General features: G+C 32.5%; 2 protein-coding genes across 5 annotated transcripts in view; one reads left to right on the top strand and one right to left on the bottom strand.

Annotated features, from left to right (window-relative positions):
* Nucleotides 1-22,886, bottom strand: part of LOC143078798 (ankyrin repeat and SAM domain-containing protein 3-like) — a 34,571-nt gene extending 11,685 nt beyond the window's left edge. For 2 of the 3 annotated variants that reach the window (XR_012979272.1, XM_076253776.1), the window contains exons 1-9: nt 22,829-22,886; nt 19,155-19,341; nt 18,350-18,545; nt 17,921-18,042; nt 16,604-16,685; nt 14,538-14,670; nt 13,543-13,704; nt 11,613-11,744; nt 9,445-10,025 (exon numbers count right to left, since the gene is read on the bottom strand). Coding sequence is in view for 2 of the 3 variants with exons in the window: in XM_076253776.1 (XP_076109891.1) it covers nt 9,445-10,025; nt 11,613-11,744; nt 13,543-13,704; nt 14,538-14,670; nt 16,604-16,685; nt 17,921-18,042; nt 18,350-18,545; nt 19,155-19,333 (1,587 nt within the window). In the remaining variant the exon portion in view is untranslated. Of the gene's footprint in view, nt 1-9,444; nt 10,026-11,612; nt 11,745-13,542; nt 13,705-14,537; nt 14,671-16,603; nt 16,686-17,920; nt 18,043-18,349; nt 18,546-19,154; nt 19,342-22,734; nt 22,749-22,828 lie in introns of those variants that run through there. The other variant, XM_076253778.1, reaches the window with a different exon arrangement.
* A 425-nt stretch (nt 22,887-23,311) lies between these two features.
* LOC143078797 (dynein axonemal assembly factor 8-like) overlaps nt 23,312-25,352 on the top strand; it is a 54,334-nt gene continuing 52,293 nt past the window's right edge. The window contains exon 1 of one of the 2 annotated variants that reach the window (XM_076253775.1): nt 23,312-23,462. Coding sequence is in view for 1 of the 2 variants with exons in the window: in XM_076253774.1 (XP_076109889.1) it covers nt 23,610-23,659 (50 nt within the window). In the remaining variant the exon portion in view is untranslated. Of the gene's footprint in view, nt 23,463-23,529; nt 23,660-25,352 lie in introns of those variants that run through there. The other variant, XM_076253774.1, reaches the window with a different exon arrangement.

The following is a 25,352-nucleotide window of genomic DNA, read 5'->3' as shown; positions in this document are numbered from 1 at the left end:
GTGTTGTTACTCTGAAAGATCAAAGTAAATATTTAGTCAAACTCAGGTGTTCTAATACAGTATGTAAATCTTCTGGATGGTCTGTGTTGTTACCCTGAAAGATCAAAGTAAATATTTAGTCAAACTCAGGTGTTCTAATACAGTATGTAAATCTTCTGGATGGTCTGTGTTGTTACCCTGAAAGATCAAAGTAAATATTTAGTCAAACTCAGCTGTTCTAATAAAGTATGTAAATCTTCTGGATGGTCTGTGTTGTTACCCTGAAAGATCAAAGTAAATATTTAGTCAAACTCAGCTGTTCTAATACAGTATGTAAATCTTCTGGATGGTCTGTGTTGTTACCCTGATTGATCAAAGTAAATATTTAGTCAAACTCAGCTGTTCTAATAAAGTATGTTAATCTTCTGGATGGTCTGTGTTGTTACCCTGAAAGATCAAAGTAAATATTTAGTCAAACTCAGGTGTTCTAATACAGTATGTAAATCTTCTGGATGGTCTGTGTTGTTACCCTGAAAGATCAAAGTAAATATTTAGTCAAACTCAGGTGTTCTAATACAGTATGTAAATCTTCTGGATGGTCTGTGTTGTTACCCTGAAAGATCAAAGTAAATATTTAGTCAAACTCAGCTGTTCTAATAAAGTATGTTAATCTTCTGGATGGTCTGTGTTGTTACCCTGAAAGATCAAAGCAAATATTTAGTCAAACTCAGCTGTTTTAATAAAGTATGTAAATCTTCTGGATGGTCTGTGTTGTTACCCTGAAAGATCAAAGTAAATATTTAGTCAAACTCAGGTGTTCTAATAAAGTATGTTAATCTTCTGGATGGTCTGTGTTGTTACCCTGAAAGATCAAAGCAAATATTTAGTCAAACTCAGCTGTTTTAATAAAGTATGTTAATCTTCTGGATGATCTGTGTTGTTACCCTGAAAGATCAAAGTAAATATTTAGTCAAACTCAGCTGTTCTAATACAGTATGTAAATCTTCTGGACGGTCTGTGTTGTTACCTTGAAAGATCAAAGTAAATATTTAGTCAAACTCAGCTGTTCTAATACAGTATGTAAATCTTCTGGATGGTCTGTGTTGTTACCCTGAAAGATCAAAGCAAATATTTAGTCAAACTCAGGTGTTCTAATACAGTATGTAAATCTTCTGGATGGTCTGTGTTGTTACCCTGAAAGATCAAAGCAAATATTTAGTCAAACTCAGCTGTTTTAATAAAGTATGTAAATCTTCTGGATGGTCTGTGTTGTTACCCTGAAAGATCAAAGTAAATATTTAGTCAAACTCAGCTGTTCTAATAAAGTATGTTAATCTTCTGGATGGTCTGTGTTGTTACCCTGAAAGATCAAAGCAAATATTTAGTCAAACTCAGGTGTTCTAATACAGTATGTAAATCTTCTGGATGGTCTGTGTTGTTACCCTGAGAGATCAAAGTAAATATTTTGTCAAACTCAGGTGTTCTAATACAGTATGTAAATCTTCCGGATGGTCTGTGTTGTTACCCTGAAAGATCAAAGTAAATATTTAGTCAAACTCAGGTGTTCTAATACAGTATGTAAATCTTCTGGATGGTCTGTGTTGTTACCCTGAAAGATCAAAGCAAATATTTAGTCAAACTCAGCTGTTTTAATAAAGTATGTTAATCTTCTGGATGATCTGTGTTGTTACCCTGAAAGATCAAAGTAAATATTTAGTCAAACTCAGGTGTTCTAATACAGTATGTAAATCTTCTGGATGGTCTGTGTTGTTACCCTGAAAGATCAAAGTAAATATTTAGTCAAACTCAGCTGTTCTAATAAAGTATGTAAATCTTCTGGATGGTTTGTGTTGTTACCCTGAAAGATCAAAGTAAATATTTAGTCAAACTCAGCTGTTCTAATAAAGTATGTTAATCTTCTGGATGGTCTGTGTTGTTACCCTGAAAGATCAAAGTAAATATTTAGTCAAACTCAGCTGTTCTAATAAAGTATGTAAATCTTCTGGATGGTCTGTGTTGTTACCCTGAAAGATCAAAGTAAATATTTAGTCAAACTCAGCTGTTCTAATAAAGTATGTAAATCTTCTGGATGGTCTGTGTTGTTACCCTGAAAGATCAAAGTAAATATTTAGTCAAACTCAGCTGTTCTAATAAAGTATGTAAATCTTCTGGATGGTCTGTGTTGTTACCCTGAAAGATCAAAGTAAATATTTAGTCAAACTCAGCTGTTCTAATACAGTATGTAAATCTTCTGGTTGGTCTGTGTTGTTACCTTGAAAGATCAAAGTAAATATTTAGTCAAACTCAGCTGTTCTAATACAGTATGTAAATCTTCTGGATGGTCTGTGTTGTTACCCTGAAAGATCAAAGTAAATATTTAGTCAAACTCAGCTGTTCGAATAAAGTATGTAAATCTTCTGGATGGTCTGTGTTGTTACCCTGAAAGATCAAAGTAAATATTTAGTCAAACTCAGCTTTTCTAATAAAGTATGTAAATCTTCTCGATGGTCTGTGTTGTTACCCTGAAAGATCAAAGTAAATATTTAGTCAAACTCAGGTGTTCTAATACAGTATGTAAATCTTCCGGATGGTCTGTGTTGTTACCCTGAAAGATCAAAGTAAATATTTAGTCAAACACAGCTGTTCTAATAAAGTATGTAAATCTTCTGGATGGTCTGTGTTGTTACCCTGAAAGATCAAAGTAAATATTTAGTCAAACTCAGGTGTTCTAATACAGTATGTAAATCTTCCGGATGGTCTGTGTTGTTACCCTGAAAGATCAAAGCAAATATTTAGTCAAACTCAGCTGTTCTAATAAAGTATGTAAATCTTCTGGATGATCTGTGTTGTTACCCTGAAAGATCAAAGTAAATATTTAGTCAAACTCAGGTGTTCTAATACAGTATGTAAATCTTCTGGATGGTCTGTGTTGTTACCCTGAAAGATCAAAGTAAATATTTAGTCAAACTCAGCTGTTCTAATAAAGTATGTAAATCTTCTGGATGATCTGTGTTGTTACCCTGAAAGATCAAAGTAAATATTTAGTCAAACTCAGGTGTTCTAATACAGTATGTAAATCTTCCGGATGGTCTGTGTTGTTACCCTGAAAGATCAAAGCAAATATTTAGTCAAACTCAGGTGTTCTAATAAAGTATGTAAATCTTCTGGATGGTCTGTGTTGTTACCCTGAAAGATCAAAGTAAATATTTAGTCAAACTCAGCTGTTCTAATACAGTATGTAAATCTTCTGGATGGTCTGTGTTGTTACCCTGAAAGATCAAAGCAAATATTTAGTCAAACTCAGGTGTTCTAATACAGTATGTAAATCTTCCGGATGGTCTGTGTTGTTACCCTGAAAGATCAAAGTAAATATTTAGTCAAACTCAGCTGTTCTAATAAAGTATGTTAATCTTCTGGATGGTCTGTGTTGTTACCCTGAAAGATCAAAGCAAATATTTAGTCAAACTCAGCTGTTTTAATAAAGTATGTAAATCTTCTGGATGGTCTGTGTTGTTACCCTGAAAGATCAAAGTAAATATTTAGTCAAACTCAGCTGTTCTAATAAAGTATGTTAATCTTCTGGATGGTCTGTGTTGTTACCCTGAAAGATCAAAGCAAATATTTAGTCAAACTCAGGTGTTCTAATACAGTATGTAAATCTTCTGGATGGTCTGTGTTGTTACCCTGAAAGATCAAAGTAAATATTTTGTCAAACTCAGGTGTTCTAATACAGTATGTAAATCTTCCGGATGGTCTGTGTTGTTACCCTGAAAGATCAAAGTAAATATTTAGTCAAACTCAGGTGTTCTAATACAGTATGTAAATCTTCTGGATGGTCTGTGTTGTTACCCTGAAAGATCAAAGCAAATATTTAGTCAAACTCAGCTATTTTAATAAAGTATGTAAATCTTCTGGATGATCTGTGTTGTTACCCTGAAAGATCAAAGTAAATATTTAGTCAAACTCAGGTGTTCTAATACAGTATGTAAATCTTCTGGATGGTCTGTGTTGTTACCCTGAAAGATCAAAGTAAATATTTAGTCAAACTCAGCTGTTCTAATAAAGTATGTAAATCTTCTGGATGGTCTGTGTTGTTACCCTGAAAGATCAAAGTAAATATTTAGTCAAACTCAGCTGTTCTAATAAAGTATGTTAATCTTCTGGATGGTCTGTGTTGTTACCCTGAAAGATCAAAGTAAATATTTAGTCAAACTCAGCTGTTCTAATAAAGTATGTAAATCTTCTGGATGGTCTGTGTTGTTACCTTGAAAGATCAAAGTAAATATTTAGTCAAACTCAGCTGTTCTAATAAAGTATGTAAATCTTCTGGATGGTCTGTGTTGTTACCCTGAAAGATCAAAGTAAATATTTAGTCAAACTCAGCTGTTCTAATAAAGTATGTAAATCTTCTGGATGGTCTGTGTTGTTACCCTGAAAGATCAAAGTAAATATTTAGTCAAACTCGGCTGTTCTAATACAGTATGTAAATCTTCTGGATGGTCTGTGTTGTTACCTTGAAAGATCAAAGTAAATATTTAGTCAAACTCAGCTGTTCTAATACAGTATGTAAATCTTCTGGATGGTCTGTGTTGTTACCCTGAAAGATCAAAGTAAATATTCAGTCAAACTCAGCTGTTGGAATAAAGTATGTAAATCTTCTGGATGGTCTGTGTTGTTACCCTGAAAGATCAAAGTAAATATTCAGTCAAACTCAGCTGTTCTAATAAAGTATGTAAATCTTCTCGATGGTCTGTGTTGTTACCCTGAAAGATCAAAGTAAATATTTAGTCAAACTCAGGTGTTCTAATACAGTATGTAAATCTTCCGGATGGTCTGTGTTGTTACCCTGAAAGATCAAAGTAAATATTTAGTCAAACACAGCTGTTCTAATAAAGTATGTAAATCTTCTGGATGGTCTGTGTTGTTACCCTGAAAGATCAAAGTAAATATTTAGTCAAACTCAGGTGTTCTAATACAGTATGTAAATCTTCCGGATGGTCTGTGTTGTTACCCTGAAAGATCAAAGCAAATATTTAGTCAAACTCAGCTGTTCTAATAAAGTATGTAAATCTTCTGGATGATCTGTGTTGTTACCCTGAAAGATCAAAGTAAATATTTAGTCAAACTCAGGTGTTCTAATACAGTATGTAAATCTTCTGGATGGTCTGTGTTGTTACCCTGAAAGATCAAAGTAAATATTTAGTCAAACTCAGCTGTTCTAATAAAGTATGTAAATCTTCTGGATGGTCTGTGTTGTTACCCTGAAAGATCAAAGTAAATATTTAGTCAAACTCAGGTGTTCTAATACAGTATGTAAATCTTCTGGATGGTCTGTGTTGTTACCCTGAAAGATCAAAGTAAATATTTTGTCAAACTCAGGTGTTCTAATACAGTATGTAAATCTTCTGGATGGTCTGTTTTGTTACCCTGAAAGATCAAAGTAAATATTTAGTCAAACTCAGGTGTTCTAATACAGTATGTAAATCTTCTGGATGGTCTGTGTTGTTACCCTGAAAGATCAAAGTAAATATTTAGTCAAACTCAGGTGTTCTAATACAGTATGTAAATCTTCTGGATGGTCTGTGTTGTTACCCTGAAAGATCAAAGCAAATATTTAGTCAAACTCAGCTGTTCTAATAAAGTATGTTAATCTTCTGGATGATCTGTGTTGTTACCCTGAAAGTAGAGTCGGTCCGGGTAATTTCGTACAGTCGGGTAAATACTGTACAGATTGTTTTTCTGTTGTTTTTATAATAAATAAGATTAATAAAGTGTGTTTTGGTGTTGTATATAGATAATTTAATATTTATGACCTTATTTTTTTAAGCTTTAAAGTTAAAATGGCCATAGAATATATACGCATCGTGATTGGTCGGAAAGTTTGATTTGCGGGTTTTTTTGAAAGCTAGTCTTGTCGAAAAAGTCACCAGATTTTGCTGGTAACCAAGTTTCGATATTTAAAGGTAAGATTTTTTTACTTGCATCTAAATTTAAGAAAATTGATCGCAAATGAATGCCCTGAATATTTTACGATTGACATATTCTGTTTTATGTAGTATGTGAAGACGTTTCCCAAAAATATGACTAGGAGTGGGTGTACGGTATTACCCTATGTGATATTTTACATTAAAATGCAAGTAGTCTAATATCGTACACTTCAGTTTTCAGATAAATACAGACACTATCTTCACGTTGTTTTATTTCACAAATGACGTTACAAAATTTGACCCTGTATATAGTAATAAACGTATGAAGTGGGAAAGGCGATGAACGATTTCCTTACTTGTCTATCAATTAAAACAGAATTGAAATAAGAGAAGCAAATTAAAAAAAAAGATACAAAGTTAACTGGCATCAACAATATTCGTAGAACAGAATAAATTGTAAAAAAGAAACCATTCTTGATATTTTTCAGTTATGAATCAACATTCAGTTGTCACATATTTAATGAACAGAGAGATTGGTATACATAACAACTACTCCTCGCTAATTGCATGGCAGCTTATGAAACTAGACATGCCAATGTTTCATGAAGACAAGCAATACTTTGTGGTTGATTGCATTGTACATCTAATTGCATGGCAGCTTATGAAACTAGACATGCCAATGTTTCATGAAGACAAGCAATACTTTGTGGTTGATTGCAGTGTACATTTGCTTTCCGATAATACAATTGGAAATATTGCATTGAATGTTGTTAAAAAATGGTTATCCTCTTATGAAGTAGGAGAACTACCATTAACTTATTTAGTGCGAAGTTTGGTTCATCATCATCAATTATCAAACTTACCTGTAGGAATACATCCGTATCTTGACAATTTGAGGACACTTTTAGAAACAACTGATGAGTTTGAATACCAGTCCTGGTCTGACTAAACATACTTTTTCTTTGAGATAATTGTAATAAATAAAATATTTATCAATTTCTTCAACTTTTGTCTTCTCTTTTTTCAGTTATACCAACAAAAAAAAGGAAAACTCCCAAAAAACGTAAAAGCTACACCACTGAAAGTTTACAAGAAGCTGTAAATGGTGTCAAACACAACAATATGTCACTATAAGAAAATCTTCCATGAAATATGGAGTTCCTGTAATGACTATTCACGATCATATTGCTGGGAAAGTCGATGATGGTGCTAAACCAGGTAGACCAACTGTTCTTTTATTTAAAGTCATATGTCTATAATGACAAAACTAGAAATATGAATGACTTAAAATTTCTTGTTATTTATCATGTTTACTTGTTCACTCTATGAGACATAATTAAAACCAATATTCAACTATTGACCTTTTTAATTCGGCATTCTATCAGTCAGTTATAATCAATTACATATAACTTACAGCTTTTTAGAAAGTTTGTAATCTATGTAGATTGGTATGTTATCATATGGTATTTAGATTCTGCTTTGATATATTGCACGCTGTATGTGTCTTAAGAAACTTTGGTGGTTCGTGCTGAAATTATCCTCTTGCCACAGGAAACATGCATCTAGTTACGAGTCTTGCTTGATTTAATGTGCTGTCGCTGGGTTGTCTCATTTACATATATTTCATTTCTGTCACCCAGTACAACAAGTCTGATATTTTTCTTATTTGAAATTGTCAGGATTTATAGGAAGAACGGCTATATGGATGTACTTGTAACCTGTATTAGGGTTGCTGCCGTATTGTCTTATATCCCACATATCTATAATGCATACGGCTCACTTATTGAAGCCACAATTGACTGCATCATAAAAATAAATAAAAGAGACGGCTAACGTTGGCATACCTCAGTCATACCTCATGATGACTTCTTTTGGTTGAAAAGAGAATGACTTAAATCATAAAAATAAATGGAGAAAATAAAAAAAAAAAAATAAAAAGAATACCGCATATTTATTTATAAATATTAAAATAAGATGATGTCACAGTTTTATTGCCAATGAGAGAAATCTCCTCTGGAGACTAAAGGAGATAAACCACGCTCTAAGTTAACAACTAGAGGTCAACAAAGTTGATTTAACTTTTTATAAAAAAAAAAAACGTGGTATGATCCAATTCCATGCCTGCATTTTTTTAATCTCTAAATAATATGCAATTAAGCTTTTAATTTTATCCATATTCACTGCCGATTGAGTTTTGGAAAAAGTTCTATTTTAAAAAAAAAATCAGGAAAGCTGATCTCACCTCTTTCCAAAGAGAAACAGTATTTTGAATTATATCGATGTAATATAATTGTACGGAATTACACATCATGGTGTACGGAAATACACGACATGCGTACGTATTTACCCACTGTGACTTTTCAGTTCGATTTGGTCATTCTCAGTATTTTTTGTTGATTGATAAAGAAAAAGTCATACACGTCTACAATCTACGATTGATCTAGCTACCGGTTTCCTTCTTGAACATTGTAGTATCAAACAGGGAACCAAATGATATTCATTTAAGACCGAAAGTGTACGGAATTACCCAAACCGACTCTACCAAACAGATATAAAGTCAATATTGAATAATGTAATATGTGTTCCCTTTTTTGTAATTTTTGAAACAAAGATATAAAGTCAAAATCTTAGTCAGATTTAAAGACCATTAGCTGTCATTTTCACCCATTTGACTTAAATTCTCATATTTGATTTAAAACACACTATATATGTATATCCAAGTTTCAGCAAGTCTGAAATAAATAGTTAACAATACATGTACTCAATCATTTTTATCAGAATTTAGTGTGTATTTCAGTCTACAAGCCATCTAATTAACTATAGTGATGACCTCAGAAAACTGATGACAGTCACATAATACAATGTAAACATAAATATATATAGATAGTGACCTCATGCAATCAGATTTTTCTATGTCTGTTTGATTTAATGTTATAGGTTAAAAAAAAGGTTACTTATTGTTTTTACCTGTATAAGATTATTTATTTTTATTGAATCAGTCAACAAAATGGTTTCACTTTCAATGTTGACACTCTTTTCCTTTTAACATTTAAACATGTGTAACCAATCACTTGCTAATGGATTAAATAATAGTCACATAAATACACATTCAATGAGTTTCACTTACTCACTTACAAGTGAATAATTCAACAGCCATGTTTCTTTGTTTATTTTGACAAAATTTAACCAAATTGGCTGCTAAAAGTGAACTGTTGTTTCCTCATTTCACTTTCAATAATGATTCAAACAAATTAAATCATATTCTAATTGTTTTCATATCTTGTAGCTAATGTCCCTTTAAATGTTTTAATAATGTTCCCAGTTAGGGTCTATAATTGTTAAGTTTGTCAAAGATCACACATTTACTTGAACTTGCAAAAGACCTATACCCGTCAAAAAATGTTGCCATTGGAATTGATACATTAGATATTTAGCCTGTATTCTTTTTCTAGACTTATAATGTACAAATTTAGATGGCAACATTGAATTATAATTTGACTAGTTCAGGTACTTTGCAAATGACCATAATTAATTTTACCTCTTGCTGTTTGAAGAATGGTTGGTCTGACCTGACAGCAGGATTCTGTGGAAATAACTGCCCAAGCTGAGCACCAAAATCTGCACCAATGTTAGGAAATCCTTTCTTATTATAATCATCAATAGTAGCACCATTGTTTACAACATTCTGATTGCTGTAGTTTATACCAATATCCCTAGGCTTAACATTGCCTCGATTATCCAAAGTTGTCTTCCCCTGATTTGCTAGAATATCAGTAGGTGTCATTTTATATGCACTATTATCTTGAGATACATTTGTAGTTCTGACATCTTTACTCTGTTGAAGATCAAAGTTAATGCTTGAAGCTGGTGAAAGAGCACTTCCATTTAAACTACCAGTGCTGCCTCCTAGTGACAGATTACCCATAGCGCCCCCTATACTACCATCATGTGATGATATACTGCTGTGAGGCTGGTAGTCATCACTGTCAACACTATTATCACGACTTAATCCTAATGCTGACATGAGGCCACCAGAGGAACCAGAGCTGCTCTTTATGGTCAGGGCACCAGTCTTTGAGAAAGCATTTCCGTCATCGTCAGGATCATTATCACAAGAATCTGGAAAATAAAATTAGATTCTATTGACTTTGATAGGGGCATTTCCTTTACTGTTCATTTTACATAACTGCATATGACACGCATCAATCACAGTCTACAAATTTGGATATTTTCTCAAAAATTGGAGATTTTTGCAGAAGAAAGTTTGTTTCAAAGACAAATTTAGAAAATACAAAACACAAGATTTATATGTCATATCACAAATATTTCCGACTTTGTATGGTTTCATAGAAGTATAAATTCCTTCTGTCAGAATGTTATCAATCCGACATACTTGTGTTAAAAATATACATTTGTACAAGCACACAAGTCTGTTCTTTCTTTGGGTTTAGGACTCATATGACCGAAAATGTTAAAATCTACGTCTTCCAAAACTGCACACATTTAAATGATGTTCTCGGGCTAGATTGTAAATTCTATCATAAATGAAAGCTTTCATGAAAATGGTATCTCGAGCTACAATTTTTTCAAGCAATTGAGTTGAAAAAATAACTAACCTGCAAAGATGCATTTAAACACATTTGGAATTTAAAATAAATTTTAAGACAAATGATTTGAACAAAAAGTTCTCACTGATTAAAATAGACCCTGATTTTTATGCTCTTAAACTTTCATCTTTGTATTTGATTTTTATTATTATTATTACATAGCTTTTATATAGCACCTATCTAATAAACATAATGCTCTAAGGGCTTAACATATAAAATTGAAGGAAAATATATATCACAATGCATACAATAATAGCAACTATATATATATATGAACATAAGAATGAAACAGAAATTAAATAGAATAATGATGTACATTAAAAGCATTGCTTGATTTGGCTTTCTTACTGTTTTGATTCACTGATGAGTTTTATGTAGCACTTCTAGCGTACCAAATTATAAGTAACATACATGAGTTTAAGCAATTCTTGCATTTGCTATTGTCATTATTAAATATTCAACCTTTTCTTCATCTTCAGATGTAATTCTTGATTATGTCCAATGTTCATTACAATCAAGGAAATTAAGATGAAGATATAAATACTATTCATTGATGTCTTAATTACTTTTCCCCTATACACTGAGTACATTTATTAGTAAAATACTACTTAAACAAGAATGTGTCCATAGAACACGAATGCCCCACTCGCACTATCATTTTCTATGTTCAGTGGACCATGAAATTGGGGTCAAAACTTTAATTTGGAATTAAAATTAGAAAGATCATATCATAGGGAACATGTGTACTAAGTTTCAAGTTGATGTAACTTTAACTTCATCAAAAACTACCTTGACCAAAAACTTTAACCTGAACTTCGCACTATCATTTTCTATGTTCAGTGGACCATGAAATTGGGGTCAAAACTATAATTTGGCATTAGAATTAGAAAGATCATATCATGGGGAACAAGTGTACTAAGTTTCAAGTTGATTGGACTTCAACTTCTTCAAAAACTACCATGACCAAAAACTTTAACCTGAAGCAGACGGACGAACAGAGGCACAGACGGACGGACAGACGAACGGAGGCACAGACCAGAAAACATAATGCCCCTCTACTATCGTAGGTGGGGCATAAAAAGCATTGTATGAACCTTACCTCTCCCCCCAGAACTATCCAGAGCATAATCTTGCATGTTGATAGGAGAGGTTACATCTCTATAGGATAACTGTGGTGTTGTTTCTTCTGCAGGTGGAGGAAAAGTAACATAACCTTTTGGTACACAGGTATCTATAATAAAAATTCAAGGTGAAATGAATAACTGAAATATAAGCCCTCAAGAGTTTATTCATTTCTATTAAATTACTTGAAAAGCAACAATGCTGACAAATGTGTCATTATAAGTTACAGTTCCACATAAAACTGTAAAAAATCAAAACATAAAACATGTAACAAAGGTCAAATCACAATAATATATTGACTAAACAATGTACATAAGTGATACATACAAGCTCTTTAACAGAAAGATTATAATAATAATACTTTGTTTCCGTAAGCAAATACAGCTTATTGGATTTACACAATATAAATATCCAATAGATAATATACAGCATAATATAACATTTATACACAAATTATACAAATTAATGAAAGAATTAAGCGGAGTATGACATATAGACATATTAAACTAAAAATAAACATTTGAATAACTAACCATTACGTGCTTTTTCTGCCAAAAATAAATATTTTCCAAGGTTGTTTAGCTCTTAATACATGACATCACTTGGAGTGTAAGAAAATACATCAACCAGGGAAATAACAAGGATTAACTTTCCTATCTTCAAGTAAACTAAGGCCCATCACAAGTATTTCATCCTTTTTCAATAACAGACCTACCAGTATGTTACAATGGTATAAACTATGATTAAACTTTCTGTGTTTTGACACCACTTTTTAGCACCACTTTTGGGATATTTCAAGGCAGCCAGTTTTTACTAGTGGAGGAAGCATAAGTGCCTGGAGAAAACCACTGACCTTTGATAGGAAAACTGACAATCCTAGTCAATATAAGATTGGAGTCCAGTACACCTGCACGAGCTGGGTTCAAACTCACAACCTCAGTGATTACAGTAGTAACTACTTAGACCACTTGGCCACCGAGGCCCCTGGTAGCAGTCTACAAGGTTAGCCACTTGTATGATGTCCCAGACTAGTAAAATTTCATTCAGACTAGCATTCTGCACAGTTAGCCACTTGTATGATGTCCCAGACTAGTAAAATTTCATTTGGACTAGTAAGTTTTTTCAAAACTTTTTTGGAGCAATAAGAAAAATGTCCGAAAATTGGTCTTCGGACTAGTAGCTGAAAAAGTTTTTGGTGAAGACTGTGGTAGGAACTATGTGATTAATCTGTGTCTATAATTGTACTAACCACCTGTAGTAGTTGGAGGTTTATGAGATCTGTCTATAAGTCTTGCTATTGCCTCAGGTCCATCTCTCATACAGTATACTATAATTGTACTTACCACCTGTACTAGTTGGAGGTTTACGAGATCTGTCTATCAGCCTAGCTATTGCCTCAGGTCCATCTCTTATACAGTATACTATAACTGTACTTACCACCTGTACTAGTTGGAGGTTTACGAGATCTGTCTATCAGCCTAGCTATTGCCTCAGGTCCATCTCATATACGGTATACTATAATTGTACTTACCACCTGTACTAGTTGGAGGTTTACGAGATCTGTCTATAAGTCTTGCTATTGCCTCAGGTCCATCTCTCATACAGTATACTATAATTGTACTTACCACCTGTACTAGTTGGAGGTTTACGAGATCTGTCTATCAGCCTAGCTATTGCCTCAGGTCCATCTCTTATACAGTATACTATAATTGTACTTACCACCTGTACTAGTTGGAGGTTTACGAGATCTGTCTATAAGTCTTGCTATTGCCTCAGGTCCATCTCTCATACAGTATACTATAATTGTACTTACCACCTGTACTAGTTGGAGGTTTACGAGATCTGTCTATCAGCCTAGCTATTGCCTCAGGTCCATCTCTTATACAGTATACTATAATTGTACTTACCACCTGTACTAGTTGGAGGTTTACGAGATCTGTCTATAAGCCTAGCTATTGCCTCAGGTCCATCTCGTATACTTGGACCTCCTTTATTATTAGACCTTCTAGATTGACGTCTTCTTCTTTCAGGCAAATTGTCATCAGATGAACTTAAATCTCCATCCAAACCTGAAAAAAAGTGTTTGATTAAAAGTCTGCTGCACATTTTAACAAAAATAATATGAATTTTACAACTTATACATTCTCATAAGACATTTTACTCTGTAGAACTGTTAATCAGATATGTCTTACCCTTAAGCAAAACTGAGAAAACATAAAAGAAGAATGTGTCCATGGTATACAGAGGCCCCTGCTTGTAAAACTTACTAAAATTCAGCAATTTTTCCATTTATAAAGGAACATAACACAAGATTGGTGAAAATGAGCTACTCAAATTCAACTTAATCTGTGTTAGGTGGTAATAAGTATTGTGTAGATTTTTCACATTTTGAATAGAGGCAGAGGTACCTGAGAACATCGATACAAACAAGGGCAAAACTAAATGCCCCCCTAAAAACACCAATTTCATACAATGTGTTATACATACCTGGCTTTGAAGGAAATAAAACCCCAGGACACTGTCACAGCATTTTTGTGTACCAGGCTCTGGTCCAATATCCAAAATCTAAATACATGGTTAGATTCAGCATATCAAAGAACCCCAAGAATTCAATGTTTGTTAAAATCAAACAAAGTTTAATTTTGGACCCCAATACCTTATGTGCCTCCCTGGGTCTGAATGTAGATAAAACTCCAGGACACATAGCCTTATTTACCAAACTGGCTCCGAGTGTAATAAAACTCCATGAATTATTTGCCTCTCTAATGAATGTAATGAAACTCAAAGACTCATATCTATCCACCTACCTGGCCTGAACGTAATGAAACTTGGTGATACAGAATTATTTGCCTCTCCAGCTCAAATTGTAATGAAACTCCAAGACTTTTATCTATCTACCTACCTGGTTCTGAACGTAATGAAACTCCAGGGCGCATAGCATTATCTATTAAGTTGACTATTGCTACATGGTTATATACCATTGCTAATGATCTTGCTGTTTCATTCTTAAAGGACTTGGCATTTATATGTGCTCTCTGAAATATATTGAAGTTAAAATTTATACTGAAAGAAATTAACAATTAAAAGGTATTTAAAGCAGAGCCATAAAAAAGGTTATGAAGTTCATATCATATATTTGGTTGTATGTATTTCTGTCCTGAACAAGTGAAACTGCGAGCTACTGCTCACTGATGATACCCCCGCCGCAAGTGGATAATATTAATAGTGTAAAAATATGCAAGTGTTCGGTAAACAGGAAGTTGTCGAGTGATGAATCTGAAAACGCATCACACGGTATAGCTGACTTATATAAATCCTGAAACCAAATTTCAGAAATCCTTGTATTGTAGTTCCTGAGAAAAATGTGACGAAAATTTTCAACTTGGCTATCATGTGTAAAATCATACAAGTGTTCGGTAAACAGGAAGTTGTCGAGTGATGAATCTGAAAACGCATCACACGGTATAGCTGACTTATATAAATCCTGAAACCAAATTTCAGAAATCCTTGTATTGTAGTTCCTGAGAAAAATGTGACGAAAATTTTCAACTTGGCTATCATGTGTAAAATCAGACAAGTGTTCGGTAAACAGGAAGTTGTCAAGTGATGAATCTGAAAACGCATCACACGGTATGGCTGACATATATAAATGTTGATACCAAATTACAGAAAGGGTGGATGTGTAGTTCCTGAGAAAAATGTGACGAAAGTTTCATGGGACGGACTGACTGACGGACGGACGGACTGACGGACTGATGGACGGACGGACTGACGGACAGACAGAGGTAAAACAGTATACCCCCCCTTTTTTAAAGCGGGGGTATAATTACTGATCTTAGCACTGATTAATGCCTGAAAAGAATTTGCAAGTACACCTGTTTTTATAAATTTTAGATTTCATTACAAGATATAACATCATTTTGAGTAAATTTCTAGTTAGTCATGCACTTTTCAGTATCACTTCTACCATAAGAAATTTGTTAATTTTCCTTGTTATTTGGAATTTTTTTTTTGATGAAGCTATAATTTTGAATTTCGTCAAAATTTCGTCAAATTCAACTTCAACTGTGTTGTTTCCTTCTGAACAGCATTTCAAATTTTTTAACAAATTGGTCTAAACTAGTCGAACTTAAGATAAAGAATGAATACTAATGTTGTGAAATAGGGATAGACAAGGCTTACACTTTTTTGTTTCCAATGAATAGGGCCTAGCTTATAAAAATATTATTAGTCCTGCATATGCAAGACTTTACATGCAAATCAGTGTTCTTATCTATACAGAAATTAACCTTCTCTTATTGTTGTGGGTAGTTATCTTTTTCTTGCACTAAACAATATTTCTCCTATCACACTGTTCAAAGTGTGATACAAAAAAAAAGTGATACAAAATTTGCATTTATTTGATTGGCTTGAATTACAACATACCCATAGTCTATTTGTAACATCAATGACAACTTTGAAAGGTAACAACAATGTACAACTCACACTTTTTACCTGAATATCTTCTTTTTGTAAATTCTTTTATTCTTAAGCATTCAATTTTTTTTTTAAATGTCTGATGTTAAAGACAGATGCAGGAACAGGACATATGACAGCATACAAGTATGTGAAAAAAAGACTAGATTAACAATTCACACAATTCTTAATTCAACAAAATGTGAGTGTTGACCATAAGACAATTAGGTTTGACAACTTTTAAAATTTGGCTATCACTTGATATTAACAATGGTTATTCAATTTAAGTAGTAATTATTAACTTGCCAAAGACTTATTATATCAATAACTTAAGTAGTAATTATATGGTTATTCAATTTAAGTAGTAATTATAAACTTGCGAAAGACTTATTATTATATCAATAATTATTAACTTGCCGAAGACTTATTATTATATCAAAATTTAACTCTAGTTGATATCAAGTGATAACCAATTCTTAACTGGTATGAAACTTTATGATAAGTATTACATACATGTTGAAGAAATAACTGTACAATCTTTTCATGGCCTTCAGCTGCAGCCTCCATAAAGGGAGTTAATCCATGAATAGGTTCACTGTAAAGAAACAATGAAAAAAAGTAGAAGAGATGATAGGGGCCATTATTTGGCCCCTGGAATTGCATAAAATCCATTCTTTTAAAATCATGCTAATTGAATGGATGAATGAATAAGGTAAGGGCTATTCCAGAAAAAAATGTAGGGGGGGGGGGGTTGGAAGGCAGTTTTTGTCAGCACCCGCCACCCAGACAATTGTAATTGAGAATTATAGTGCATTATAGTGTGAAAAGTTGCTCTGATACCCATCACCCATGTATTATTAATATAATGTGCCTTCCAAACCCCCCATACATTTTTTTCTGGAATAGCCTTAAAATAATTTTGACACTCAGAAGAGCAAAAAATGTCAAAAATGGCTATTTGGCATAGGCTTTGGACCAATTAGTTCAGTCAGTGGCATTACTCAAACAAGTTTGTTTTTTAGTTACTTTATCAGTTATTTTTGTTTTAAAGATAATTAAAGTACTCAATAAGAAGCATGGACAAAATACAGTTTTTATGAATTTTTACATCATTTCATTACATAAAATTAATAATTCTGGGGCAGTACATTAAATTTGAAAGAACAATAGAGTTTAAAGGTAACTTTAATAGTGACAACAAGATTGTGTCCCAAGTACACGGATGCCCAATCATTTTCTATCTTCAGTGGACCATGAAAATGGGGTAAAAACTCTAATTTGGCATTAAAATTAGAAAGATCATATCATAAGGAACATGTATACTGAGTTTTAAGTTGATTGGACTTCAACTTCATCAAAAACTACCTTGACAAAAAACTTTAACCAGAACTTTAACCTGAAGTGGGACAAACGGACGCACGGACGAACAGACGGACGGACGCACAGACCAGAAAACATAATGCCCATAAACATGATAAATGGGGCATAAACATATTATTAGTACAAGTTGTTTTAAACATCTTAGAAAGAATTAGTAATTACAATTATTTATCAAGAAACTTTCATACATATGTAATTGTTTTAACATATGTATATTAGTTCCTGTTAAATAATGTAATTTGAATGCTTGTGTTTACCCTTAGGACTGTAAACCAAAATTTAGACCCATCCAATTTCAGCTCGTCAGAAGTCTAAATACTTATATTTATATGAAACAAAGTTAGGGACCACAGGAAAACTTATACTCATCAGAAATTTTAGAGTCAACAGCGTTTGATACAACAACAGTTACCTGTATTTTGTATTTTCGATAAGGCAGCCTTAACTTACACAGCATTAATATGAGCTCCTTGTTCTAAGAGAAATTTGACCACATTTTGATGTCCAGCATATGTTGCGTGAAATAAAGCTGTCCATCCTTTTCTGTCTCTAGCCTCTAAGTCGCCTCCTTGCTGCAATATGTAAATATCAGTTATAAGTCCTTATTCAATAACTTTACGTAATCAATTAATAATTAATTAAATTAAAAAGCTTTTTTGTACAACAGTGCTTTCGCTCAAGTATTTTATGACCCAAAAATCTAGTAATGTATACAAAACTGTGCATTCATAAATAAACCTTCCAAAATGTGACACTTAAAAACTAAACTGTTTTAGAACATTAATCACAAAATTGAGGTTTACATTGCCTCTTCTTTTATTCACAAGTATGCTGAAGCATTTATTTAATATATTTAACAAATGTTGGATCTTATCTTACCTGGTAAACAAAGTAAGCAACACTTTCATTTCCACAGCTAGCAGCTAACATGAGTGGAGTTTGTCCTTTATTGTTTTGTTCATTGACACCAACAGAGGCTTCTAGCAGAAGGTTGACTATATTGTCATGTCCAATGTAACATGCATACATTAATGGCGTCCATCCTCCTCTGTTCTTCTTATCTAAATCAACCTTTCTGTAAATGTAAAGAAAACAAAATATTTAACACTGTTGTTCCTTACTCCAAAACAGTACTTTGGCCTTGCTCTAATTTATTTTATCGATTCCTTCATGTTCTTAGAAACTCTTAGTGATAATTATGTTGTTTCAAAAATTTAAAAAAAAAACACTTTTGTTGACCATAGAAAAGTTTGTCTCTGATATTTCTAATAAAAGTAAATTCATCAACATAATTTCAGCCCAAAATCAATTAGATCCATTATATAATATTATTTCCAACTGATGTTAAAATAAAATACATTAATTCTTATTTGAGATTGAAACAGGCATTATCCTTAAAGTAATAAAACAAGATGCTCCAAATAGTCTGTCAATTTTGCATACTTTATACAATGGCATCATGCTTTGAGTATATTTTCAAATAAATTGCAGAAAAATACCAAATATAGTAATACATGTGCACTGTATCATCCTTCTGGGTTACAAAATCTGATATTAATGAGTAGACTTATGATTCCAGGCATGTTGATTAATTTGTGTTAAGGGTCCATCCAGGTGATAAGTTTAGTTTTTTACCCACCATGGTTATATCTATATGATCTAGCAGTACCTGTATTGAGATTACCTGGATATAAATGACTTAACACTGTCATAATGGCCTATACTAGAGGCTGTATGAAGATCTAGAGGTATTGATGATTCATCTTTGACATCCCAGCCATGCCATACAGATAAACTACGTTCTAACAGCTCATTTTCTGAGGACTCATCTGATGCTTCAAACTGGGCATCTGCTGTTGTCATGGTTACATCTATTTAATATATAATATTAAATTATTTAGAAAATAAAGGAAAGTATATGACTTTCAAATAAATATTAAACAATGCAAAATATTAGGTATCAAATTCACCTACTTAAACAAAATTCTGATATTTAATTTATAACATGCTAAAAAGGTTATCCAAATGGCAAAAAAAATCCTGAAAGAAACAATTTAAAATGCTCATGTATCCACATTTCATACATTTTGGCCAACAAAATTTTGAATAATTTCCTGACTTTAACCATTATAAAATAATCAAAGAGCAGATTGCTCTGAGGGACACGATTGCCATTGTTTTCATTGATACATGTATTAGTATTATTTTCAAAAATAATTCAACTGCACGTGTAAAATGTTCGTAAAATGTAGTTTACATAATCTGAATAGTTAATATATATATTCAACTTTAAAAAAGCCAATCCTCGATACAAGTGTATGAACAATGCAATTATTATGTTTTATTTTTGTACTATCAATTCCAAGTTTACTTTCCACAGCAGTCACTGAGAGTGAGAGAAGGTATGTCTTTGTACCTTATCACCTATTTTCAGTGGGCATGACTCCTTTCCGTACACATTCCTCTGTTTAAATTGCGATCGGTTTTAATATAATAAGACGTCTATCGACAGAACGAGTTAATTTTTCTCGAGGTATCGTTTGACGAAAGTTACTTATGGAAGGAAGACAAATCGAAGCGATAATATGGAAGACTCCATTTTGGCTGAAGGGGTGTTTTAGTTAAACCTTTACGTTGTGGACTACATATATTTTAATTTAAATAATGCATATGATTTAAATTATGCAACAACAATAACCGTCAATAGCAGACAAGACAATAGAAAGGATCGGAGTGGGGAATCCAGAGCAACCATTCAATCTGATACCCCTACAAGTCAAGAAAAATATACGCATGTGCATGCTTAATGTACATAAACAAACCCTGGACTTGTGATTTGTAGTAAGAACGTAAATCAAATTTTAATTAAACGACCTCCATTTCTTTATGGAAGTACAATATCAAATATCAGTTTCATCGGTAACAGTGACATAAGATCTTATATGACAGAAATAGATTTATCGATCGGAATTCAAAGAACTCTCGCATGTTATCAAAACTGGGGAATTCCCTCTGACGTGTTTCTAAATTTATAAAAACACTAAATATAAATACTGCTTAAGGTAGCACAATACAAAGATTTTTTCACTCCCAATGAGACAACTTTAAACTGATGTAATTCATTTCATCCTTCTTTATATTTTATAAATGAGGTACCAAAAGAAAGAAGAAAGATTAGTCTTTCAAATTGTGATAATTTCATTATGACATAATTATTACATAATTGATTATTATGTAATTAGTCGCTATATTGTGATGTCCACACTTGAATGAATTTAGCGTCTTTGTTTTTTTTATAGCATCCCAAAATATTTTATAGATTCTTGTACAACACAGCTTGACCTCCAAAACTGTGTCTCAGATTTCCAAAAACATCAATAGAACAAATTTTATATCCAATTGAACTTAGTGGTCTCTAATGAATTGATGTTGCAAACTTCATTGAAGATTTATGAGAGAATGAAATACAATAGGAAAAATCTGAGACACAGTTTTGGAGGTCAAACTGTGTTGTGCAAGAATCTATTAAATTTTTTAGGATGCTATGAAGAACAAAGAAGCTAAATTCATTCAAGTATGGACATCACAGAATGGCAAATAATTACATAACAATTAATTATGTAATAATTATGTCATAATTAAATTATCACAATTTGAAAGATTAATCCTTCTCCTTTCTTTTGGTACCTCATTTATAAAATTTGAAGAAAGATGAGTGGAATTACATCAGTTTAAAGATGTCTGATTGGGGATGAAAAATCTTTGTATTGTGCTACCTTAATTCTGATTTTCCGTGTTGTTAAAAACACGCATACAAGTCAAGGGAAATATGGAAACATGAATGTTATGAGAAGAACCTTATAGGAAAGTTGTTTGAATTCATTTTTTTTGTTTTTATACCATTTAAAGCAAGACAATTTCAAGAATCTGAGATGTTCCTTGATTTTAAGCAATCTGTAGACTTATACCATTGACTCAGGCAGGTGAAGGCTCAAAATCTTTATCTGAAAACTCGGCAGTTTCAGACTCTGTGTAGCATTCAAGTAGAGCATCAAGGTCGATATCATCAGACCAAAATAAGAAGTTCTCTGTGTCGTACATGGCTAGCAAATGAATGATTTGGATTTACAAAGTTCATTCTCGATGTTGTGGGCTTGTGTGTATTTTGTCATGAATGTTGAGGAATCATGATCAAAGCAAGATTTCTCGGTCGGCTTGGTGTGTTTTTCATAATATTTTCAACATTTTTAATTAGGATAAATAATTGTTTTAGTTGCGTTAATCAAATATTTTGATCCGCAATCAATTTCGAAGTTACATTTTAATCAGCTAAAAAAGCAGTTTAATGTAAACAATTATTTATACTGGAACCTAAAATTTAATGAGGACTTGTATAAACAAGTTACGTTTTTTATTCAAACACTAGAATTATGCTTTCCTCAAGCTTTATTTGTAATTATTCACTATGCTTCTTTATTTAAAAGAATTATCCATCGCTTTTTAATTTAACAATTGGAAACTAAAATAAATCATTAAAGAACAAGAAAGTTATTTTTCAAGATAAAACGATTTTCTAGAAGAGGTTTGTTTTTATTTTATAAAAAAAAACGTGTCAAAAAACTTTATTTATTTAATTGTTGAAAAGTTTTTAATTTGAATAGGGAGGACGATTATAACAATAATTTGCCGTTTTTTATCCAATATTTCTCTTTTTTATTTATATGTATATTCATAATAGTGATTCATTATATTCCTATTTCAATGAATGAAGAAAAACAAGTTTCCAAACCAATAGTTTTGAGATGATTCGAATAGGAAATGTAGAGCCGTTAATTATCGACCATAACAGCGAATACGTATTTATCACATGTCCGTTACCGTCATTTATTAATTAACTACATGACAAGGAAACCGGCGATAATTAGGTAGTGTCAAGTCCCGTTAATCAGTTAATATATATGTTCCTGGTCATACTCAGATACTTACAAAAATTCAGCAATCCTGTGCAACGCTTAGACCCTAATGAGACCAACTTAGCAAATTTTAGTTCTATCAGCAAGATTTGAACACCTAATTCGGTCAAAGAAGTGAAAACATGTTACAGTTTAAAAGAATATTAACTGAATAAAATATTATTATCAAACACAAAAGAAAAAAATTAGATAAAAAGTGGGGTCAGTCTCGAGTTCATAATCAATTAACAGTTCATATACCAATAGATTTTATGTTATTTGATCAGGAATATCTATGATTAAACACATTACCATTTTTGTTTACAATCTAATAATCAATTAACAGTTCATATACCAATAGATTTTATGTTATTTGATCAGGAATATCTATGATTAAACACATTACCATTTTTGTTTACAATCTAAAGAGAAGAAAAATCCAAGTTTCCTAATGCCAAGGGATGTAATCGAACGAAAAATATTAATAAAGTTCTAGCAAGATTATCAACCCACAGTTACATGTAAGATATAAACATAATAAATATCGTTCAGCATAAATAGAGCGCAACAATGTACATTAAAGAGTCACATACGATTACAAAAGTTAAATATAAGCTCGATTGAAATATAAAATGCAGTTTACATTACATTGAAAAGACTCTTATCTCCTCTATTTATGTAATCAGTTGAGTATTAGCTGAAAATTTCGTAAGTTCTTTGTTGTTAGTTTTTGAACGTTGTGGGTTATTTAATATTTGGAAGAACTTTCAGTATTTGGTTGTATTTTTTTGCATTCTTTCAGGTAACAAACCAAATACAGCTTTCTTTATCTGGTAACTTGTTTCTGTTGGAATATCCTCGGTAGGGGGAAATAGGTAAACAATTACAGAAGTACCAGTAGACATCCGGGAAACTGTTATGGGGAAGAATGTTGAACGCCGAAACACGAAAAATCGTGTTTACTTCTTGAATTGACATCAGCTTATAGTTAAAATAACGATGGCTATCAAGTTATAAAAAAATTGCAGATTATCATTTTGGTATGAGAGGGAGTGCGATGCACTACAATGTCACTTTATCCCAATGATATTCCACGGAGCGTCTGCATAGTTTACACAATTACCATGGATTCACGAATAACTGGATCTTTTATTTTTTAACGAAACGTTATATTAAACATAGAAAATATGTATTATAACAGTAAACAAGAACAACATGATAACAAACATTTGAACAGGTCAGCTTGGGAACAAGTTTTTTTACCAATACCCCCCCTTTTTTTTTTTTAGGGTAGGCTGTGTCTGTGCTTAGCTGCATGTGGGTACGAATAGTCAAATTGCCATCGTAAGCTACACGTACACACATCCGATTTTATACAAAAAATGCCTTTGGATCTGGAATGAAACGTAAAATATAAGGTTCATCATAACAAACGGACAAATATGGCTGTATTTACATGCCAAAAATTACTCTGAATACAGACTTACCTGTGAAGTTGGAAAAGTTTTAATGCCTGGCATCCACTAGATATAATAAAGTTAAATGCATTTTGTGTTTCAGAAAGATAAAATCTCTTTTGGATTTTGATGGGCATATTTTTTCCTTCATGCTAAAGGTGTGAAAATTAACTAAGTTGTGGTACAACTATGAGATGCTCTCTCAGGTAAAAAAAAACGGTTTGTAATTTTTTTTATTGTCCTTAATTGACATGGACAAAAGGTATCTTCACAACTATAGGTGAGTTAAAGAGTTTATCTGAGTCAGTGAGTGGACAGTATCAAAGTAATTCAGGTGTTTGTTTATTTTTACACCTTCTGCAGAAAGGAAAAAAAATGCCCAGGCCTAAAAAAAATAATGTTGTGTTTCCGATCACCCCCTTGAAATTTTGAAGGGACGGTAGGTAGGGATTTTTTTTTTTTTTTTTTTTTTATAATATTATGAAATAAGCTTGAGTTATATAAAACTCAATTTCCAGTTACCAGACAAAAGTTTGGGATTTAATAGAAAGAGATTGATTACCCACTTTAAAAATCTCCCTGACATAACTTTTAGTTTACCCCTTTTAAAATCCCCCTGAAATAACTTTTAGTTTACCCCCTTTTAAAATACCCCTGAAAAAAAACTAAGTCCAAACCTAAAAAAAAATTGGGCAGCACTTCCCCTAGGAAATTAGCTTTTTAAACCCAATTCCCCTATTTCAGGACCAAAAGTTTGGGATTGTCAGAGAAAGAAATTGAGAAGATGTGGGGCAGATTCATTTATAGGAACATGAACCAAACATCATCCCAAACCTACAGATAGACAAATATATTATATACACTGTTCCCTGGCAGGACTTTCTTTTGGCAAGGCATCTGTGGCTTTTCATCAGAATGTCTAAAGCGTTGATTGGCTGACCAGTTTCAGATGGATTAATATCAGGTTCATTTTGAAGAAGGGTCTGGCATGAACATTTGATAAATTTAATTCCAAAAGATTGCATTGTTCCAACAGTTGTGTTATTGTCATCAATCTCGGTCCAGTCATTTTTGCCGGTGGCCGAGCACAAAATTTGTGTTGCGTATTTTTTTTTCATCGATGTTAGACATTGGATGAATTTCATTGCTAATGTCAAAAAAGGTGTTACTTTCTGTTAAATTTAGAAATATATTTTTCTCTGCGAAACGGTCACACTTTCCGCGTTGAACATTGAATAGGACGCGTTGTGTTGCCATGTTCAAACACTGACAAACGAAAATTACTACTGCGCATGCTCCCGCATATATAATTAGCCAAGAAGATTCCACTTTCCAGTACATTCTAAAAATAAGCCTCGAGTTTAAAATTAGCGTTGTTGGGGCGATAAAAAGATCGAGGGACTTAGAATTTTTTATTTTCTTTCAGAAAAAACGGTCGGTAGGTATACAAATTATTTTTTTTCCCACATCAGC

This window comes from Mytilus galloprovincialis, chromosome 6 (genome assembly GCF_965363235.1).
Source record: "Mytilus galloprovincialis chromosome 6, xbMytGall1.hap1.1, whole genome shotgun sequence".
In the NCBI taxonomy this organism is placed as follows: domain Eukaryota; kingdom Metazoa; phylum Mollusca; class Bivalvia; order Mytilida; family Mytilidae; genus Mytilus; species Mytilus galloprovincialis.
Note: the sequence above shows the minus strand (reverse complement) of the source record. Positions and strands in the feature narration are given on the sequence as shown.